At 53.0% G+C, this 16390-nt stretch overlaps 2 protein-coding genes across 2 annotated transcripts in view; one reads left to right on the top strand and one right to left on the bottom strand.

Annotated features, from left to right (window-relative positions):
- Positions 1-432: 432 nt before the first annotated feature.
- LOC144119667 (solute carrier family 22 member 7-like) lies at positions 433-5041 on the bottom strand. Its single transcript, XM_077652232.1, has 2 exons — positions 4691-5041; positions 433-2139 (listed from the first exon to the last, which is right to left on the bottom strand). Exons 1-2 carry the CDS (start codon positions 5039-5041, stop codon positions 508-510), a joined length of 1983 nt encoding a protein of 660 aa, XP_077508358.1. The 3' UTR covers positions 433-507.
- Positions 5042-10419: 5378 nt separating this feature from the next.
- LOC144118528 (nucleoside hydrolase-like) overlaps positions 10420-16390 on the top strand; it is a 50214-nt gene continuing 44243 nt past the window's right edge. The window contains exon 1 of the mRNA XM_077651446.1: positions 10420-10589. The gene's annotated coding sequence lies outside the window, so the exon portion shown is untranslated. The remainder of the gene's footprint in view (positions 10590-16390) is intronic.

Below are 16390 nucleotides of genomic sequence, written 5' to 3'. Positions count from 1 at the left end.
AAAACTAGTGTGCTATATAGCTTTATGTTCATAATACTCAGCTCAATGGTATAAATGAGCGCGTCTTATACAGGGGTGTCCCAGCAAGGTGCCTTCGGAAGATGTCAGAATGTGTGCCTCAAAACAGGCGCTACAGATCAGGCATCATTTCAGCGCTGGTACAGTGGAAAAGACAGTGAAGACCTGTACTCAAGGGAGTACAGGTAGCGATCATGCGCAGATCAAGTGCACTCACGTAAAACACAGCGCGTGGTGAGTGGCACGCCAGCTGTGTTCGGAAAAGAATGTTCAGTTGCTTGCAATAATGAGCGTAATTGTAACCGTTCGATAACAAAAAAAAAACGTCTCGCGGTGATGCTATAGTGAAAATGCACGTGAAACGTCGCAAGCACTATCTGAAAAGTTTGCGACAAACAATTCGGATTAAAAGATTACAGAAAAGCATTCGGTATGTGCATATACGAAGTGTGATGGATGCATGAAGTTTGTATATCGATATTTGCACTATCATTGCCTTTGGTCAGGCGAACTTCCGCTCCTCGAGTCTACTGGGGTCGTCAGGCTTCCTCTTAGTGAGCTCGGTGAGGCAGGAGACCAGGACGAGTCCGGCCTGGGCGATTTGTCCACTGGGCTACTAGTGGAAGGCGAACCAGGCGAACTGGCCATCGACGTCACGTTCGAGTGAACCTTTGACCTCCGCTTTCCCTTGGAATGGGAAGAGGTGTCCGTAGTGTCGAGATCGAAAGAACGGGCGCCTGGTGACCAGCTCTGGCCCAGGGACTCCTGCAAGGCTCTCTTGCGCCCCGCCTCGTCCATAGGCTCGGGGGGCCCAGGATCCGTTTCGACCCGAATCTCGGGCAACGCCTGCAACGCCACGCAGCAGAGGAACAGCAGCGTCGCCATGGCAACCAGCACGGCGAGCGGCGTATCCGGGCTAACAGCAGGACCGGATGCCTGGAGCAGGAAGGTAGACAAGAGGCTGCCCAGGAGCCCGCAGGAGTAAGACGCGCTCACGCCCAGGCAACGTGGCACGGTCGGGAAGATCTCTGCCGCGTAGACGTAAGTGGTGCTGAGGGCCAGGATGGAGCCGCACTTGACCGCCGCGGAGATGATGGCTTTGAGGGTCACGTGTCCTTTGCTCGTAGACAGAGCAAGCAACGCCGTCACCCAGCCCAGCAGCGCGAGCAGCACCGTCAGGGTGTGGCGCAACCCATGCCTCGTGATGAAGTAGTAGTAGGACGCGCAGAAGGGAACCGCCATGGCCACGCACGCCGCGCTTTCCCAGGGCGTCCTGGAGTCGGCAGCCGCGCCGTGCAACACGGTGCTGTAGAAGGAGAAGGTGACGGCGAACCAGCAGAACAGAGTCGGTAGCGCCCGTCTCCGAAACGCGCTCTCCGTGAGCAGCAGGACGAGACCGGGGGAGGATGGCGGCGTCAGAGTTAGCGCTGGCGACGGTGGTGGTGCGTCCTCGCGCTTCTTGATGTTGCTCTTGACCCGCTTGAAGAGGTGCTTCGCGGTGTCCATGGGTATGCCGTTGACGCCAGCGACGTGCAGAGTGACCGCCTCCGCCCGGTGCATCTCCCAGGTGACGAGGAGCCAGGAGGGCGACTCCTTGACGTAGTAGCAGGAGAGCGCGAGCAGCACGGTTGGTGCCATGAAGACGACCTGCACCGCTACCCAGCCCAGCCTCGCCAGCTCGAGCAGTTGGTACACGCAGGGCACGGCGAGAGGTCCCAGGAGCATGGCAAGCAGCGAGTAGAGGATGCGGCGGCTTTGGAAGGTGAACTCGTAGAGCAGCACGAAGCTCATCACCTGAAGCGTGCCGCTGGCCGCGGACACGAAGAAGCGGACCACGACGAAGAATAGGAAGGAGCGTGAGAAAGCGCTGCCGAAGCTGGAGATCGCGAGCACGCCGGTGGACAGCATGATGAGCGTCGCTCGTCCGTGCCGGTCGGCGAGGAAGCCGCTCAGGGGCGCCACCATCAGCGCGCCGCAGGTGTAGAGCACCGTGGCCAGGTGCAGAAGCCAGGCACGGTCGCACACCAGGTTCCACTCGGCCACGATGCTCTCTCGGCCGTGTTCCTCGTCGTACTCCCACTCGTCGCAGGGCACGATCAGTCGCTTCGTGTGTGGGTGAACCTGAAGGCAGTGCGGTTAGAAAGAAAATTACCCCCAAAGGCGGAGACGTAATCGCTGATTACATGTGACAAAGCAATAGCGTAACCGCTCCACATAGACATTCTTTCCATAGATATCGACAGCGCGACACGCTCCAAGAGACACATTTGCATGTGTTGGTTGACGGCTTGACACTGGCGCAAGTTGCAATTAGCAGCTCTGTGCTATATCTCACGAAGAATCCAACGAAATGAGTCCCTCATTAGTGCGACAATTTGGGGGCCCATAATCTTGGCCCCAGTAACCGCCGCCTCATCGAGTGTGGCAGCGACGCAACAACAACGCTGGTAAAAAAAACTCAACGGGCTCTTTATGCTATCAGCTAGAATGAGCGGCAGATACAGGTGAGAACGTAATTTTTGCGTGCCCGAAGCCTCACCCGAGCTTTAGGCCACACCTAACGGAGGGATCTAGGAACACGTTAGTAGTTTCTGCGTTGCACTCCAATACTATGCAGCCTACACGCCCAGGAGTTGAAGCTATGAACGTTCATAATAATTAATATTATCATAACATTCGTTGCAGAGAAATACGCATTATTTGTCAAACCCCTAAAATAGCCTTCAAAGATTACGAAAACCCTTTTTGTACAGTCGAAACTTCAGCAGTCATACAGGCACTGCATAACCAAGGTGTGGAAGAGATATATGTAAAGGTGCTGAAAAATATCTGGTGGACTGCACAGCGACAAAAGTCCACCGCAGCGAAAGCATAAAATGCCAGTGAAGAAAAGCACCAGACAGGGAGAAACAACCTCTCTGCTACTAATCACCACGTGTTTACGTGAAGTATCAGACAAGTGGATTGGGAAGAGTTGTGAATTAAACTTAATTGTGAATATCTTAGTAATCTCCTATTTTCGAATGACACTGCCCTGCTGAGTAACTCAGGGGACGAACTGCAGACCGTTACTGATGACCTTGACAGGCAAGCAAGTGTTCAGCTTGGCAAATTAATATGAAGAAAACTGCAGAACTCTGGGAAGGAAACATCAGTTTACAGCAGGTAGAGAAACACTGGAAGGGGTAAGGGAATGCATCTGCATAAGGCAGGCAGCGGCAGCAGATACTGTCGGTAAAGTTGAAATAATAAGGAGTATGAGCATGGAGTGCATTCGGCACGTACTTTCAGGTCATCAATAACAGTTTACGAGTACCCCTCAATAGGAAGGCATATAAGACTGGAATCTTCTTAGTGCTTATTTGGAGGCGAAAATCTCGTCGCTAACGAAAACGGCTGAAAACTGAGGACTGCGCAGCGGGCTAAGGAAATGGAAATTATAGACGTAAGGTTAGGATACAGGAGGATAGCAGAGTGGGTCACCGAACAAACTGGAGTTAAGGACACCCTGTAGCTGGAACAAAGGAGAAATTTAGCACTGGCAGAGCAATGTGTAATGCGAAGTTATGATTATTGATGGGCTCTTAGGCTAACGTAGTGGATTCCTTAAGAGAAACGTATCAGGAGAACGCAGAGAGTCAAGCGGGCAGGTGAAATTGGGAAGCTTGCAGGGAAAAGACAGCCGCAGCTGGCCCAAGATAGAGTTAAGCGAAGGACAGTGGACAAGCCTTGGTCCTGCAGAGGGCTCGGTCAAATGAATAATTAGCATCAATAGCAAACGCATGATGACTCTCATTAGCTCGTAAACTCGCGATAATTCGCGAGAACTTGCGAAATCAGCAGTTGAGAAGTCACGATAGCAAAGGAAGTGCGTCCGATATATAGGGTGTTGTAAGTAGTGTAAGAAATCATTGCCGGGAGCGGAATTTCAACTTGCTGCCATGCACTTTGCAGAAGTGCTGTCATCAGCGTGTACATCAAAGTTTAAGCCTGTATTTATAAACCCGATATCACTGCTTTCACCGTGGCGGCGTATGATGTGTCCGTACAGCGGAGCCCTGTTGCAAGGTAGGGCACTTTGGCCGGTTACAAGTGTTTATATCGGGGAGCTAAATACTGAGCGGCGCGAGAAGTATACGCAGGTTTTGTAATCTCGGTATCCGCCGCTCATACCGGTTCTGATAGGGTGATGAAGAACGTACCGCAGTGCTGTGGCAATAAGAGAAATCATTCAAGTCTGCAAGCAGCCTCTCACCCGGACTCGGTGCTTCCAAGATTTCCGGCCTCACACTGATGGGAATGCTTTGGTATTTCGCAAGGACTCCAGTAATGTCCTTAAGCTTTGGCGGCCCCACCTTAATGGGAGTGGGTTTGTATTTTGCCGTGGTTTTTGCAATGATCTTAGTGACTGGGCGAAAAGCACCTTTGAGTTGCACCTGGCACATCATCTTTCACTGTTTCTTCGTGGGTCATGGCTCGATCGATGTCATGAAAACAGCCTTGCAGGTTTGTACTTGCGTGTGCTCGCGTACGTGCGTGTTTTGAGCGCGAGCCCATTAGCTAATGGTTGGCATCGGGAGAAGCCCGCCAGTTGTATAACAACGCGCGCCTTTCCGGAATTCATTGCTTCGCGACCCACTCGGTCGTCCCTGGAGCTAGGACACCCACGTACCTGCACGGGTGGGTCGTACATGGTGCAGCGGCTGAACGCGCCGTCCGGCCCGACGACGGGGATGGCCGCGTTCTTCCAGGCGGCCGCGGTGGGGAACGAGGCCACGTCCCTCGGCGGCCGGCACCAGTGGTCCACGTCGCGCGCGATCAGCCGGAAGGCGAGCGCGTGGCACAGCAGCACAGCCAGGGACAGCGAGGCGTGCAGCAGCAGCCGGTGCTGGAACAGGCCGTGGCCCATCACCGCGTGCAGGCCGTCCTCGGCGGGGGCGCCCAGCTCGACCATGACCACGTCCACCCAGCTGCCGCTGCGGGTCAGCCGAGACAGGCCCGGCGAGGGCGGGGTGACCGCCATGCCGGAGCCGTGGCCGATTCCGGTGCTGTGATGGCCTCCCTTGCAGCTGGCGTTGGGTCGTGCGTCGCGGCGGGGTTAGTCGCTTGGGACGCTCAGGGATTGTCGAGAGCGCAGTCGAGACCGCAGCAGCTATGCACGAGAACTCAGACAGATGAGGCTTGGCAGCACGAGCACGTTCCCTTCTTCTGCTTCTTCTTCTGGCACCGATGACAGAGGCGATACGTCTTTGTGATTATGATGATGATGAACATCGACATGTGGCACAGCCATCCTTAGCATTCCAGAGGTTGCAGAGCCTTAGCAGCAGGGACGTGTCAAATTCGGGACTGCTTTGGAAATTTCCACTGGGCGATGTTGTATACTATATGGGGACTTGTTCTACGCTCCGTTGATGTGGAAGTGCTCAGTCAAAAATAGCTGAGAACTAGCAAACAGCAATGGCCTTCCAAAACGTCCTTCAAATCAACCGACGATGAGCGTTCCACCGCAAAAACATTTTTCGGTGTCGCGGCTTGCATACTAGCACTCGCAGAGATATATCAAAAGACGTGTACATACAATAACTCAAGGTACGCGAAGCGGATTTTTTTTTATTCGAGAAGTGTGCCATGAGGCATAAGTTGAAAAAAGGAAAGGGGGGAAGGAAGTGGGGGAATGGGGGCGAAGCGGACTTAAATCTCTAGTGGCTGGAATATCAGAGCAATCATGGATGATTCGCTAGACAGTGACGTGATTGGTGACTTCGGCTACAGACTTGCCCTTCATTCATCCTGGCGTAAGAAAACTTTGGACAGTGTTCGATCACAGTGCCGAGTGCCCCCGAGGGGAAGCACCCGAAACCAAGTGGTTTGGTGGAGGAGTGTAGTGTCTTTCTTCTTGAGTCCTATCGGGGAAAGATAAAACGATGCTGCACTCTTCCAACCAAAACGGCACTAGACATCTCCACAACAAGCTTCACTCTACAAGCATGCGCCCATCTCCTGAAAAGGATCTTGATCGTTCAAGTGACCGAACGCTCCGCGAGCGCTATACCTTGGACGATTGACAGCTGGACGCCCCACTCCAGCTGTAGCGAGCTTAGTGTTGTGCGCGTGTGCTTTTATTGCTTCATCATGAACTAATCACGCACGCAACCTGTACATATTTATTATTGTGCAAATAGCTTTTGTGTATATTACCTCTCCCCCTATCCTCTATTCCTGTCCCCTCACCTCTTTCATTTCACTTCTCCATTCTGCCTGCTATACTTTATTTCCGCTGCCCCAGCTGAGGTGCTTCAGTATCGATGGCAGATGCCCGGGCTAGCAAAAATCTTTTCCTTCTTTATTATCACTTTAATAAAGCACTTACTACTACTACTACTACTACTACTATTGATCGTTTATTCACCAGCCGGCGGCGTGCACGTCATCATTCACTTCGGCAAGCAAAACATAAACCAGACACTGGAAGGTTACCTCCGCATACTTGGTTCCCATCAGCCAACTACAGGTACGGCTGAAATTGGATCCAACAGTTGAAACTTCAGTTGAAACCATCACTTCTCCCCTACCAAACGGCTCGCTAACAAGTATGGTGGCGCCGGGACTGAGGTCGCTCATCGCCTAGCCGTCGCTGTCTTGCTCGCTAAGCTCCGCTATAGCGCCGCTAACTTCGATATGACTGCTACAATCAGCAAGAGAATCGGCACACTTTACAACTCTGCCTTGACGGGGATAACCGGCCTACCCGTACGTACGCGCACCCACTTAACCGATTCGTCCCGCTCCTGCCTGTGGATGGACTAATCGCTACGCAGTGGTCCAACCATGAAACTGCGACACACATGTGCACCTTACGGACAACGCCTTCTTGTTGGCATCTCTGACGAGGCCAACCTTCACCTGCCCGTATTGGACCGCGCCTTACAGCACCATGGGAAGAAACCTGGGTAACTGATCCCAGACCCCTCCAAAAAAAAATCACGAAAGGGCCTGGCAAGGACCACCGTGAACGTCAGGTAATCGCCACACAGGAACAACACACCCGTCTACGCATTTATATCGACGCTGCCACCACGACGACGACATTGACACCATGTTTGCTACTACCGCCTGCTATCAAGAGGGCTCCGACTTCACGCCATAGGCCACAGTGGTCGCACTTACTGGTGTTTCCACGAACTTGATTCAACAGCTATGGACGAGACCCTTCACCTCTGTAGTATACACCAACGGTGCTATACCATCCGCATCTACGCCGGAAGTCAAGAGGAGTCCAATCGCTCAGTGCCCATACTTACGAGACTTCACTGGCACACCGCATGAAACAGCCCTGCCACTACTTGCAGGATACCTCCCAGGCCTCGGTACGCATTCACTGGACGCCCGGATTATCGTGCTCAAGGGACCGGGAAATAACCGGACTTCTCACGAGGCCGCAGGCGCGCAGCTAGAGGAAGACCGCCGGCGCCGCCTCGACGTGCGCCTGTGCAACTCAGAGCTCCCTTATTGCTTTCCCACCCACATCATTGTTTATGACTCCGTCAAATAATGATGCCGGGTTGGTTGCGAGATCTTGTCCCCGACATTACCCCTCGATCTCATCAGCATTTCCTCGCCCGGGCCATGCTCTCGCTCACAAGGAGCGAGCCAGTGCAGCGTGCACACCAAGCACCCTTGAGTCGATCGCTCCGAAACAGGATCGGCTGCCACAGTTGCACTGCTGACTTCAACGTTGATTTACGTGGTGGTGGTGGTGGTGAAAAACCTTATAAAGTAGAGCAAGCCTTAACTGTTACGTCCTAGAGGTGGGATTGCTTTTGGATGCGTGTCGTGGCCGGAAGGTGATGCTTCTCAGCGACTTCCAAAGCCCAGTACACTAGCTGCCGTTGGGCAGCCGGGTCAGAACTGGACACCGCAGCCTCCCATCGCTCGAGGTCTGTGAGTTGCCAATCGGCTGGTGGAAGGAGCTCAGAGCAAGAATAAAGAATGTGTGCGAAATCCGCTTTCGGAGAGCCGCAGAGGGTGGATACTGGCGTGAACAGTCCCGGGTGAACCAGGGCTAAGTGGGCAGGGGAGAGGAAGGTGCGGGATTGTAGCTGTCGCCACCTCACCTGCTGCAATTTAGTGAGAGACTTGTGCGGAGGGGGATACGTTAGCCGTTGCTCACGGTAGTGTAGAGTGATCTCGTGATACGCGACCATTCGATCTCGAACGTCTCCCCAAGCGTCGGCGGCTCCTGCTCGGCTGACGAAACCTTGAGCTAAATAATGAGCCGCCTCGTTACCTGGGTGTCCGGCGTGGGCCGGGACCCAGAGAAGCTGAATAGGTCGGGTAGGGGCGGGAGACCGGCTTAGAAACCGGAAAGCGGGTTCGGAGATGCGGCCTTTCGCAAAGTTACGGACCGCGGTCTTTGAGTCGCTGAAAATGTGGGTCGCCGATGTAGTAGCGGTGGCTAAGGCTACGGCTGCCTCCTCCGCTTCCGCAGGAGTGGAGGCAATGACAGTGCCTGCCGTAATAGGGGTGTACGAATTGGACACTACCTCATCTGGACGTTCCCGGGCAAGGCCAACGTTTGCAACGGTGAGCCTCCGCGCCCGCTACGCCCTCTACATTCTGACATGCGAAAGCTGGACGGCCCCAGTGACGATGCCAAACGCAGGCTCAGTGGCCCGATGGACTGCGTTAAAGAGTCCGGCGCCTTACACCTCACCTTGTCCTTCCACTTCCCCCCTTAGGCCTCAGGCAATCCTTGGCAATAAAGACTGGGGAATAAGTGCGGCACTAGCGAGACGCTGCAGTGCCATCGTACCGATCGAGCCAGCGAACGCGGGCCTCACAAATGCAAGCCCTGTGAAACCAAACATTTCGAGCTGCGACTGAAGGCAGCTCAGAAGTACCGAGCGCAATGAAAATTCGCACGGTTGCTTGCTTTCTTCTGTGACGAAGCGCGAAATAATTTGTTTCGAATTAAATGCGCGGGAACGATTTTTCCGGCTGTATCCCGCAATCATACGCTTCCCGCTCAAGCGAATAGTATATTACAGAGATGATGTAGTCTTGCGCCGATTTTAATATGCGATAGCTGATCCACAAACTCGCAGAAATTAAACTAGGCATGATAGGGATAAACATAAATACCCACGAGTGCAGCAGATTGGACAGCCGTCGCCGTAGCTCAGTTGGTAGAGCACCGGACGCGATATTCGGAGGTCGTGGGTTCGGATCCCACCGGCGGCATGGTTGTTTTTTCTGCTGCTTTATAAGTAACTTTCCTTAAGCGATAGATTAACAGAAGTATTATTATCCCATTGGGAGATCAGCTCTAGACATTAAAAGAAATTAAACATTCCCCTATGCACCTTGGTTTCGGTGACTGTTGGCTCCCTTCATAAGTTTATCAAACGAGCCCCTCATTTCCTTAACTTTGTCTGCTAATATATATAAATATATATATATATATATATATATATATATATATATATATATATATATATATATATATATATATATATATATATATATATATATATATATATATATATATATATATATAAACGCACATGAGGGGACAGCGAACCACATGCAAAGTGAGTAGGTGCCAGAAGGCTGGGAGGCAACAGCTGAAAACTGAAAAAGAATAATACAAAACAGAGATCCAGGAAGCGAATAACAAAGATAATATAGTATATAACCGGAGCAGAACAAGCAGGAAAAAAGAGACCTGGTAAATAACGTCTGCGTAAAGAAGCGTTAAAATGACAAGAAAGTGGTGCTGCAGAAAATTAAGAAGGCAGTGAGAGGGCGAAGAGACAAAAAGAGGAAAGATGAAAGGGAAAAAAAAACAAATATCTTCAACAAAAGAGACACGTAGGGCGCCACAGGTCTGAGGGGGGGGGGGGGGGGATGCTAAAGGCGCTAAAGGTAGGTGGGATGGGTGCGAGAAAAAAAAGAGAACGATAGTGGTGCGACTGCAAAAACACAGAGAAACCAAGACAATCAAACAGAGACTCGAGAGCGTAAAGAAATTGTTCCTAAGCAGGAAGAAGGGGCCGTGCGCGCTAACCACCGAGCGACCGCGGCGGGTGTGAACTCAATTCTGAGGTAGTGACATCACAAAAGTTGGGGAGGAGACGTTCGTCAATACACTTTCCGGTCGTAATCGGCTTGCCGCCAACTGCGACGCTCGTTTCACTCGTTTTATTTGTGTTCCGCGAGCGCCGGAACCTACCGCCGGAGCAACGAGGAGATCCAGTTTCGAGCGGTGCTGAGTCAGCTCCTCTAGGGCGGCGCGGCCGCCTGGCAGCCCATGCATGCATTCAGGCGGGGTCTTGTGACCAGTGACGGCGCCGACCTCGGAGATTGCGACACGCGTGTTGGCGGGTCGCACGGTGGAGCTTGCACTGCGGGCAGCGGTCGACGGCTTCGCGAGCCCAGAGACGCTGTCACGGGGTGCAGTGCGAGTCTATATCTGACGGCGAACCGACATCGCAAGTCAGGTGGAGCGGAGGCGGCGCGACCACAAGCAACTATAAGGCGGGAAGGCACCCTGTAGTAGACCGAGAGAGGTGAGCCTTTGTTTGGTTTGCTTTAATTGTTGTTTTTAGGAAATGAAAGGGCACGGTAACTGTCGTCTCTCGGTGGCACCTCAACCATGACTTGAGAGAAGGGAGGAAGGTTGGAGTAGAAGGAGGAAAAAGAGAAAAAGGTGTCGTAATGGAGGGCGCCGGAATAATTTCGACCACCTGCCCTGGGGATCTTTCACATGCACTGACATCGCACAGCACACGGGCGCCTTTTGCGTTTCGCCTCCGTCGAAATGCGCCAATGGACAGTCCTGTGCACTTTCCTTTTCATTCTTCCTTCAGTCGCAACAACAATATCAACGCAGTGAAGGTTTCCTGAAATTTCGACCACCTGGGGTTCTTTAACGTGCACTGACCTCGTACAGTACACGGGCCTCTAGAATTTCGCCTTCATCTGAAATTCTAACGCGGATTTCGCGTCCAGGTTCGAACCCGGTCGTGCGCTAGAAGAATGACGCATATTGTTACGTCTCGCCTACCTACGACGCGCGGTATAGCCGGCGCGGATGCAACGGACGCCGCGGCTTCGTTCATCGCTGCCGCAACGCCTCCCGCCAAGCGCGTCCAGGCATGTTTCAGTGCCACGTGTCGTCGTGCGTGCGTGTGTGTGTGTGCTTGTTTTGCCCACGCTTGTCAAAGCGCGGCAGCCGGGGAGAGGAGCTCCTCAACTGGGAGGCGAGGAGGTCTGACCGGCGCCGGCCTGGCGGACGCGCCCGTCACGCCTGAACATGTTCAAGCGTCGCCGTATCGGATGACTCTTCCCAAGCCGTTCCCTCTTGCCCTCGACTCCGTGGGTATAAAGGGGGCTGCCCCGGACGCCAACGAGAGCCTTCGATTTCTTCCTGCGAGTAACGTGGTCGCCCTGACCGGCTGCTCTTTTGCGATGCCAGAATAAACAAGTTGTTCTGTTGCCAGTCGACTCATCCTTTGCCGGGACCTTCGGATGTTTCCTGCTTTGCCCCAGGCCGCCAGGCCAACGCTACCTTTGGGGCTTGCAACCCAAATGCAACAACTGGTTGCCAGCGGTGAGATCCCGACAACGGAGGCCAGCAGCGAAGATATGCGGTCAACTGTATGCTGAGCAGCACAACGACCATCCGGGAGCAGTGCAACGAGCCCTGTGTGATGACTGGTTGCCTGCAGCGGAACGACTGCGCTGAATTCGTGGCTGCGAGGTTTGGTGAGTGCGGGACTTTCTTCTTCTGAGTTTTGCCAGGCTTTTGTTAGTGTCAGAAACAGAGCTGGTAATTGTGGTTGTCGTTGCTGCCGGGTTAGTTTGCGGCAAGACAATAGTAGGCAGTAGAGAAAGCAGCATTCGGAGCAGCCATGGATTTGAAGTCGTTGCGCAAACCGAAATTGCTGGAGCTTGCAAGAGAGTTGGGTCTTGATGTCTCAGACAAACTCAGAAAACCAGAACTGCTAAGGGCGATTCTTGAGTTGGAGGCTGAGGATGACGAGCTGTCGGAATGCCTTGAGACCATTGAGGAGAGGGAACAAAAAGAGAAAGAGGAGCGCGAACGTAAAGAACAAAAAGAGAAAGACGAGCGCGAACGTAAAGAACAAAAAGAGAAAGACGAGCGCGAACGTAAAGAACAAAAAGAGAAAGAGGAGCGAGAACGTAAAGAACAAAAAGAGAAAGAGGAGCGAGAACGTAAAGAACAAAAAGAGAAAGAGAAAGAAGAGCGCGACCGTCAACACGCTTTGGAAATGAAGCGTCTCGAGGTAGAGATGGAACGCGCTCGTAATGGAAGTCAGGCACACGGTGCAGGAGAACGGGTATCGTTCAAAATGACTGACCTGATGCGGCCGTTTAAGCTTGGAGAGGACATTGGTTTGTTCCTGGTTAACTTTGAGCGAACGTGCGAGAAGCAGGGGTTCTCTCGGGAAACGTGGCCACAGCGCTTGCTCACTTTGTTACCCGGCGAGGCGGCCGACGTAGTCGCTCGCTTGAAGAGAGAGGAGGCAGAGGATTTCGACCAAGTGAAATCAAGTCTGCTAAAAAAGTACAGGCTGTCAGCGGAGGCGTTCCGTCGGAAGTTTCGGGAAAATGAAAAAGGCAGAAATGAGTCATATACAGAGTTTGCCTACAGGCTTATGTCAAACATGCAGGAGTGGCTCAAAGAAGAGAAAGCGTTTGGTGACCACGAGAAAATTCTGCAGTGTTTCGGGCTGGAACAGTTTTATAGTCGGTTACCTGAGAACGTGCGGTACTGGGTCTTGGATAGGCCAGACGTTAGTACAGTGGCTAAAGCCGCCGAGCTAGCCGAGGAGTTTGTGACGCGTCGGGCTCGCGGAGCTAAGGACGGTCAAAAGGGTGAATTTGGCTCCAAGTCTGAGAGGCCGAAGTTCACACCCATGAGAGCAAGGGGGGACACGCGTAGTGCGGATGCGAGTGAAAGCATTCCGACCGAACGTAAGGAGACGGCGGCAGCCGAAGCCGAACGCAGAAAGCGGTTCGAGGCGAGGCAAGCGCGCGTGTGTTATACGTGCCAGAAGCCGGGTCACTTTTCGGCGCAGTGTCCAGAAACAAAAAGAGAAGTCGTGTGTTTGTCATTATGTAGCACTGACGAGAACATGAAGCTTCTCGAGCCTTACATGCGAGACTTCCTCGTGAACGGGAAAGAGTGCCGAGTGCTTCGTGATTCCGCAGCTACAATGGATGTAGTTCACCCCTCTTACGTAGAACCCGATATGTTCACGGGCGAGTGCGCATGGATCAAGCAAGCCGTGGAAGCTCACAGCGTGTGTCTGCCCGTAGCAAGAGTGCTTATTGAAGGACCTTTCGGAGCACTTGAGACGGAGGCCGTAGTGTCATCTAGGCTGCCCCCCCAGTACCCGTACCTTTTTTCGAACAGGTCCGATCACCTCCTGCGCGAGAAGGGTCTTTTGTTTGGTGAGGCTAGCGTTCAGGCCTTAACCAGACCGAGAGTTCGGGAGCTCGCTGCAAAGGCGGTAGTTGCGGAGCCGACGTTGCCGAACAATGAAAAAGGGTCGGAGGCGCAGCAAGCTGATATTCCTAGCACGTCAGAACTGGATAAAATTGAGCCTGTAGCGTTGAAGGCACCAGGTACTGGAGAGGAAATGCCCGACACGGGAAAGTTAGAAGAGCTTCCGGTCGAGCTTCCGGGACTAGGCTCAGTGACGAACAGGGAAGACACTGATCAGGTCATTAGTGACTTAATCATTAAAGCACCGCTGTCGCCTGAGCAGAAAACCGAACTACACCAACTCTTACAAGAGTTTCAAGGTCAGTTCTCTGAGAGGCCTGGTAGGACTTCTGTCCTTACTCATGATATAGAACTTACCTCGCCAGAGCCAGTACGATCCAAGGCGTACCGGGTGTCACCCCGCCAGCGCGATATTATGGAGGCTGAGGTAAAGAAAATGCTACAGCTCGGTGTTATTGAGGCGGGTGAGAGTGATTATACCTCCCCTTTGATTTTAGTTGAGGTACCGGGCAAGGAACCTCGTCCTTGCGTCGACTACCGCAGGCTTAATTCTATCACTAAGGATCAAATTTATCCGATCCCTAACATCGAGGAGCGCCTTGAGAAAGTCAGTAGCGCTCAGTTTATTTCCACCCTAGATCTTGTCAGGGGTTATTGGCAGGTTCCACTTACAGAAGAGGCTAGTAGGTATGCGGCGTTCATTTCACCAATGGGAACATTCCGTCCTAAAGTTTTGAGTTTTGGTTTGAAGAACGCGCCATACTGCTTTTCAAGCCTCATGGACAAAGTGTTGCGGGGACAGGAAGAATTTGCTTTACCGTATTTAGACGACGTAGCGATATTCTCCGCATCCTGGTCTGAGCATATGGCACACTTGCGGGCAGTGCTAACCCGCCTGCGCGAAGCGGGCTTGACAGTCAAGGCTCCCAAGTGCCAATTAGCACAGGCCGAGGTTGTCTACCTCGGTCACGTGATTGGACAGGGTCGTCGCCGCCCCTCTGAAATAAAGGTGGCCGCTGTGCGAGACTTCCCGCAACCGCGCACGAAGACCGATATTCGGTCGTTCTTGGGTGTCGCCGGCTACTATCAGAGGTACATCCCCAGGTACTCCGATATCGCGGCTCCCCTGACGGATGCTCTAAGAAAAACAGAGCCCCAAACAGTCGTCTGGAGCGAGACAAAGGAGAGAGCTTTTAGCGCCCTAAAGAGCGCCCTAACAAGCCAGCCTGTGCTACGATCGCCAGACTATACCAAAGGGTTCGTTGTTCAGTGCGATGCTAGTGAGCGAGGCATGGGCGTTGTACTGTGCCAAAGGGACAATGGAGAAGTGGAACACCCCGTCCTGTATGCTAGTCGTAAGCTGACCTGTCGTGAGCAGGCGTACAGCGCCACCGAGAAAGAGTGTGCGTGTCTCGTGTGGGCCGTTCAGAAATTGTCATGCTACCTAGCCGGCTCGAGGTTTATCATTGAGACGGATCACTGCCCTCTCCAATGGCTGCAGACCATATCTCCCAAAAATGGCCGCCTCCTGCGCTGGAGCCTCGCTTTGCAACAATATTCCTTTGAGGTGCGTTACAAAAAGGGGAGTCTCAACGGTAACGCCGATGGCTTAAGTCGAAGCCCCTAACGTAGGAATCCGCCTCAAAGTTGTTGGTTACTGATGTTTTCTTCCTGAGGCAGGATTTTTAACATATTGCTTTTGTTTAGTGTTTCAAAGTGATTATGTGCTTTCTAGTGCAATTTTCCAATTTGTGGACGCGTTCTGAGTGCTGCTTGACTACTGTAAGGAACTAGGCAGTAGTATAAAAGGGGAAAGAGCCTGGCAGAGCTTAGTGAGGGTTGTCTCGTGCTTGCTGACTGAGCGGTTGCGTTTCGGCGTAGTTCTAACGCTTGCTGGGAACGAGCACAAAAATGGCAACTCTCCCGAAGTCACTTTGCAGTGCCCTGTATGAACCTGAACCTGAGAACGAGGCCTTCTCTGTGCGCTGCGCTCAAGCAACGTCGAGGGACCACCGGTTTCGATTATGAGCATCATCGAGCGACATCCCTCTGGACAGCGGATGCAGTCCCCTGACCATCGGGATCTCCTTCTCCCGGCGGGGCGGTCTGTTACGTCTCGCCTACCTACGACGCGCGGTATAGCCGGCGCGGATGCAACGGACGCCGCGGCTTCGTTCATCGCTGCCGCAACGCCTCCCGCCAAGCGCGTCCAGGCATGTTTCAGTGCCACGTGTCGTCGTGCGTGCGTGTGTGTGTGTGCTTGTTTTGCCCACGCTTGTCAAAGCGCGGCAGCCGGGGAGAGGAGCTCCTCAACTGGGAGGCGAGGAGGTCTGACCGGCGCCGGCCTGGCGGACGCGCCCGTCACGCCTGAACATGTTCAAGCGTCGCCGTATCGGATGACTCTTCCCAAGCCGTTCCCTCTTGCCCTCGACTCCGTGGGTATAAAGGGGGCTGCCCCGGACGCCAACGAGAGCCTTCGATTTCTTCCTGCGAGTAACGTGGTCGCCCTGACCGGCTGCTCTTTTGCGATGCCAGAATAAACAAGTTGTTCTGTTGCCAGTCGACTCATCCTTTGCCGGGACCTTCGGATGTTTCCTGCTTTGCCCCAGGCCGCCAGGCCAACGCTACCTTTGGGGCTTGCAACCCAAATGCAACAATATTCACGGTGGAGGGGGAAGGGTGTGTGATAGTGACAACGCAGGGTTAGAATTCAGATCCGCCATTACTGGGAAGATTTAAGAACAACATCAACAACAAAACTATAAAGTGATCTTCTGCGGATCGTTCGAATGCATTAGCAGTTTCTGTTGCTGCTGACAATGTCGTAGGTAATGT

This window comes from Amblyomma americanum, chromosome 2 (assembly GCF_052857255.1).
Source record: "Amblyomma americanum isolate KBUSLIRL-KWMA chromosome 2, ASM5285725v1, whole genome shotgun sequence".
Lineage (NCBI taxonomy): Eukaryota > Metazoa > Arthropoda > Arachnida > Ixodida > Ixodidae > Amblyomma > Amblyomma americanum.
The sequence above is the reverse complement of the archived record's forward strand: the minus strand, read 5'-3'. Positions and strand labels throughout refer to the sequence as shown.

Excerpts from the sequence above, each read along its gene's own strand:
- LOC144119667 (XM_077652232.1), bottom strand. The coding sequence starts at position 5,041 with ATGGCGGTCACCCCGCCCTCGCCGGGCCTGTCTCGGCTGACCCGCAGC. Across the intron at positions 2,140-4,690 it reads TGTACGACCCACCCGTGCAG|GTTCACCCACACACGAAGCG; the intron begins GTACGTGGGTGT and ends CACTGCCTTCAG.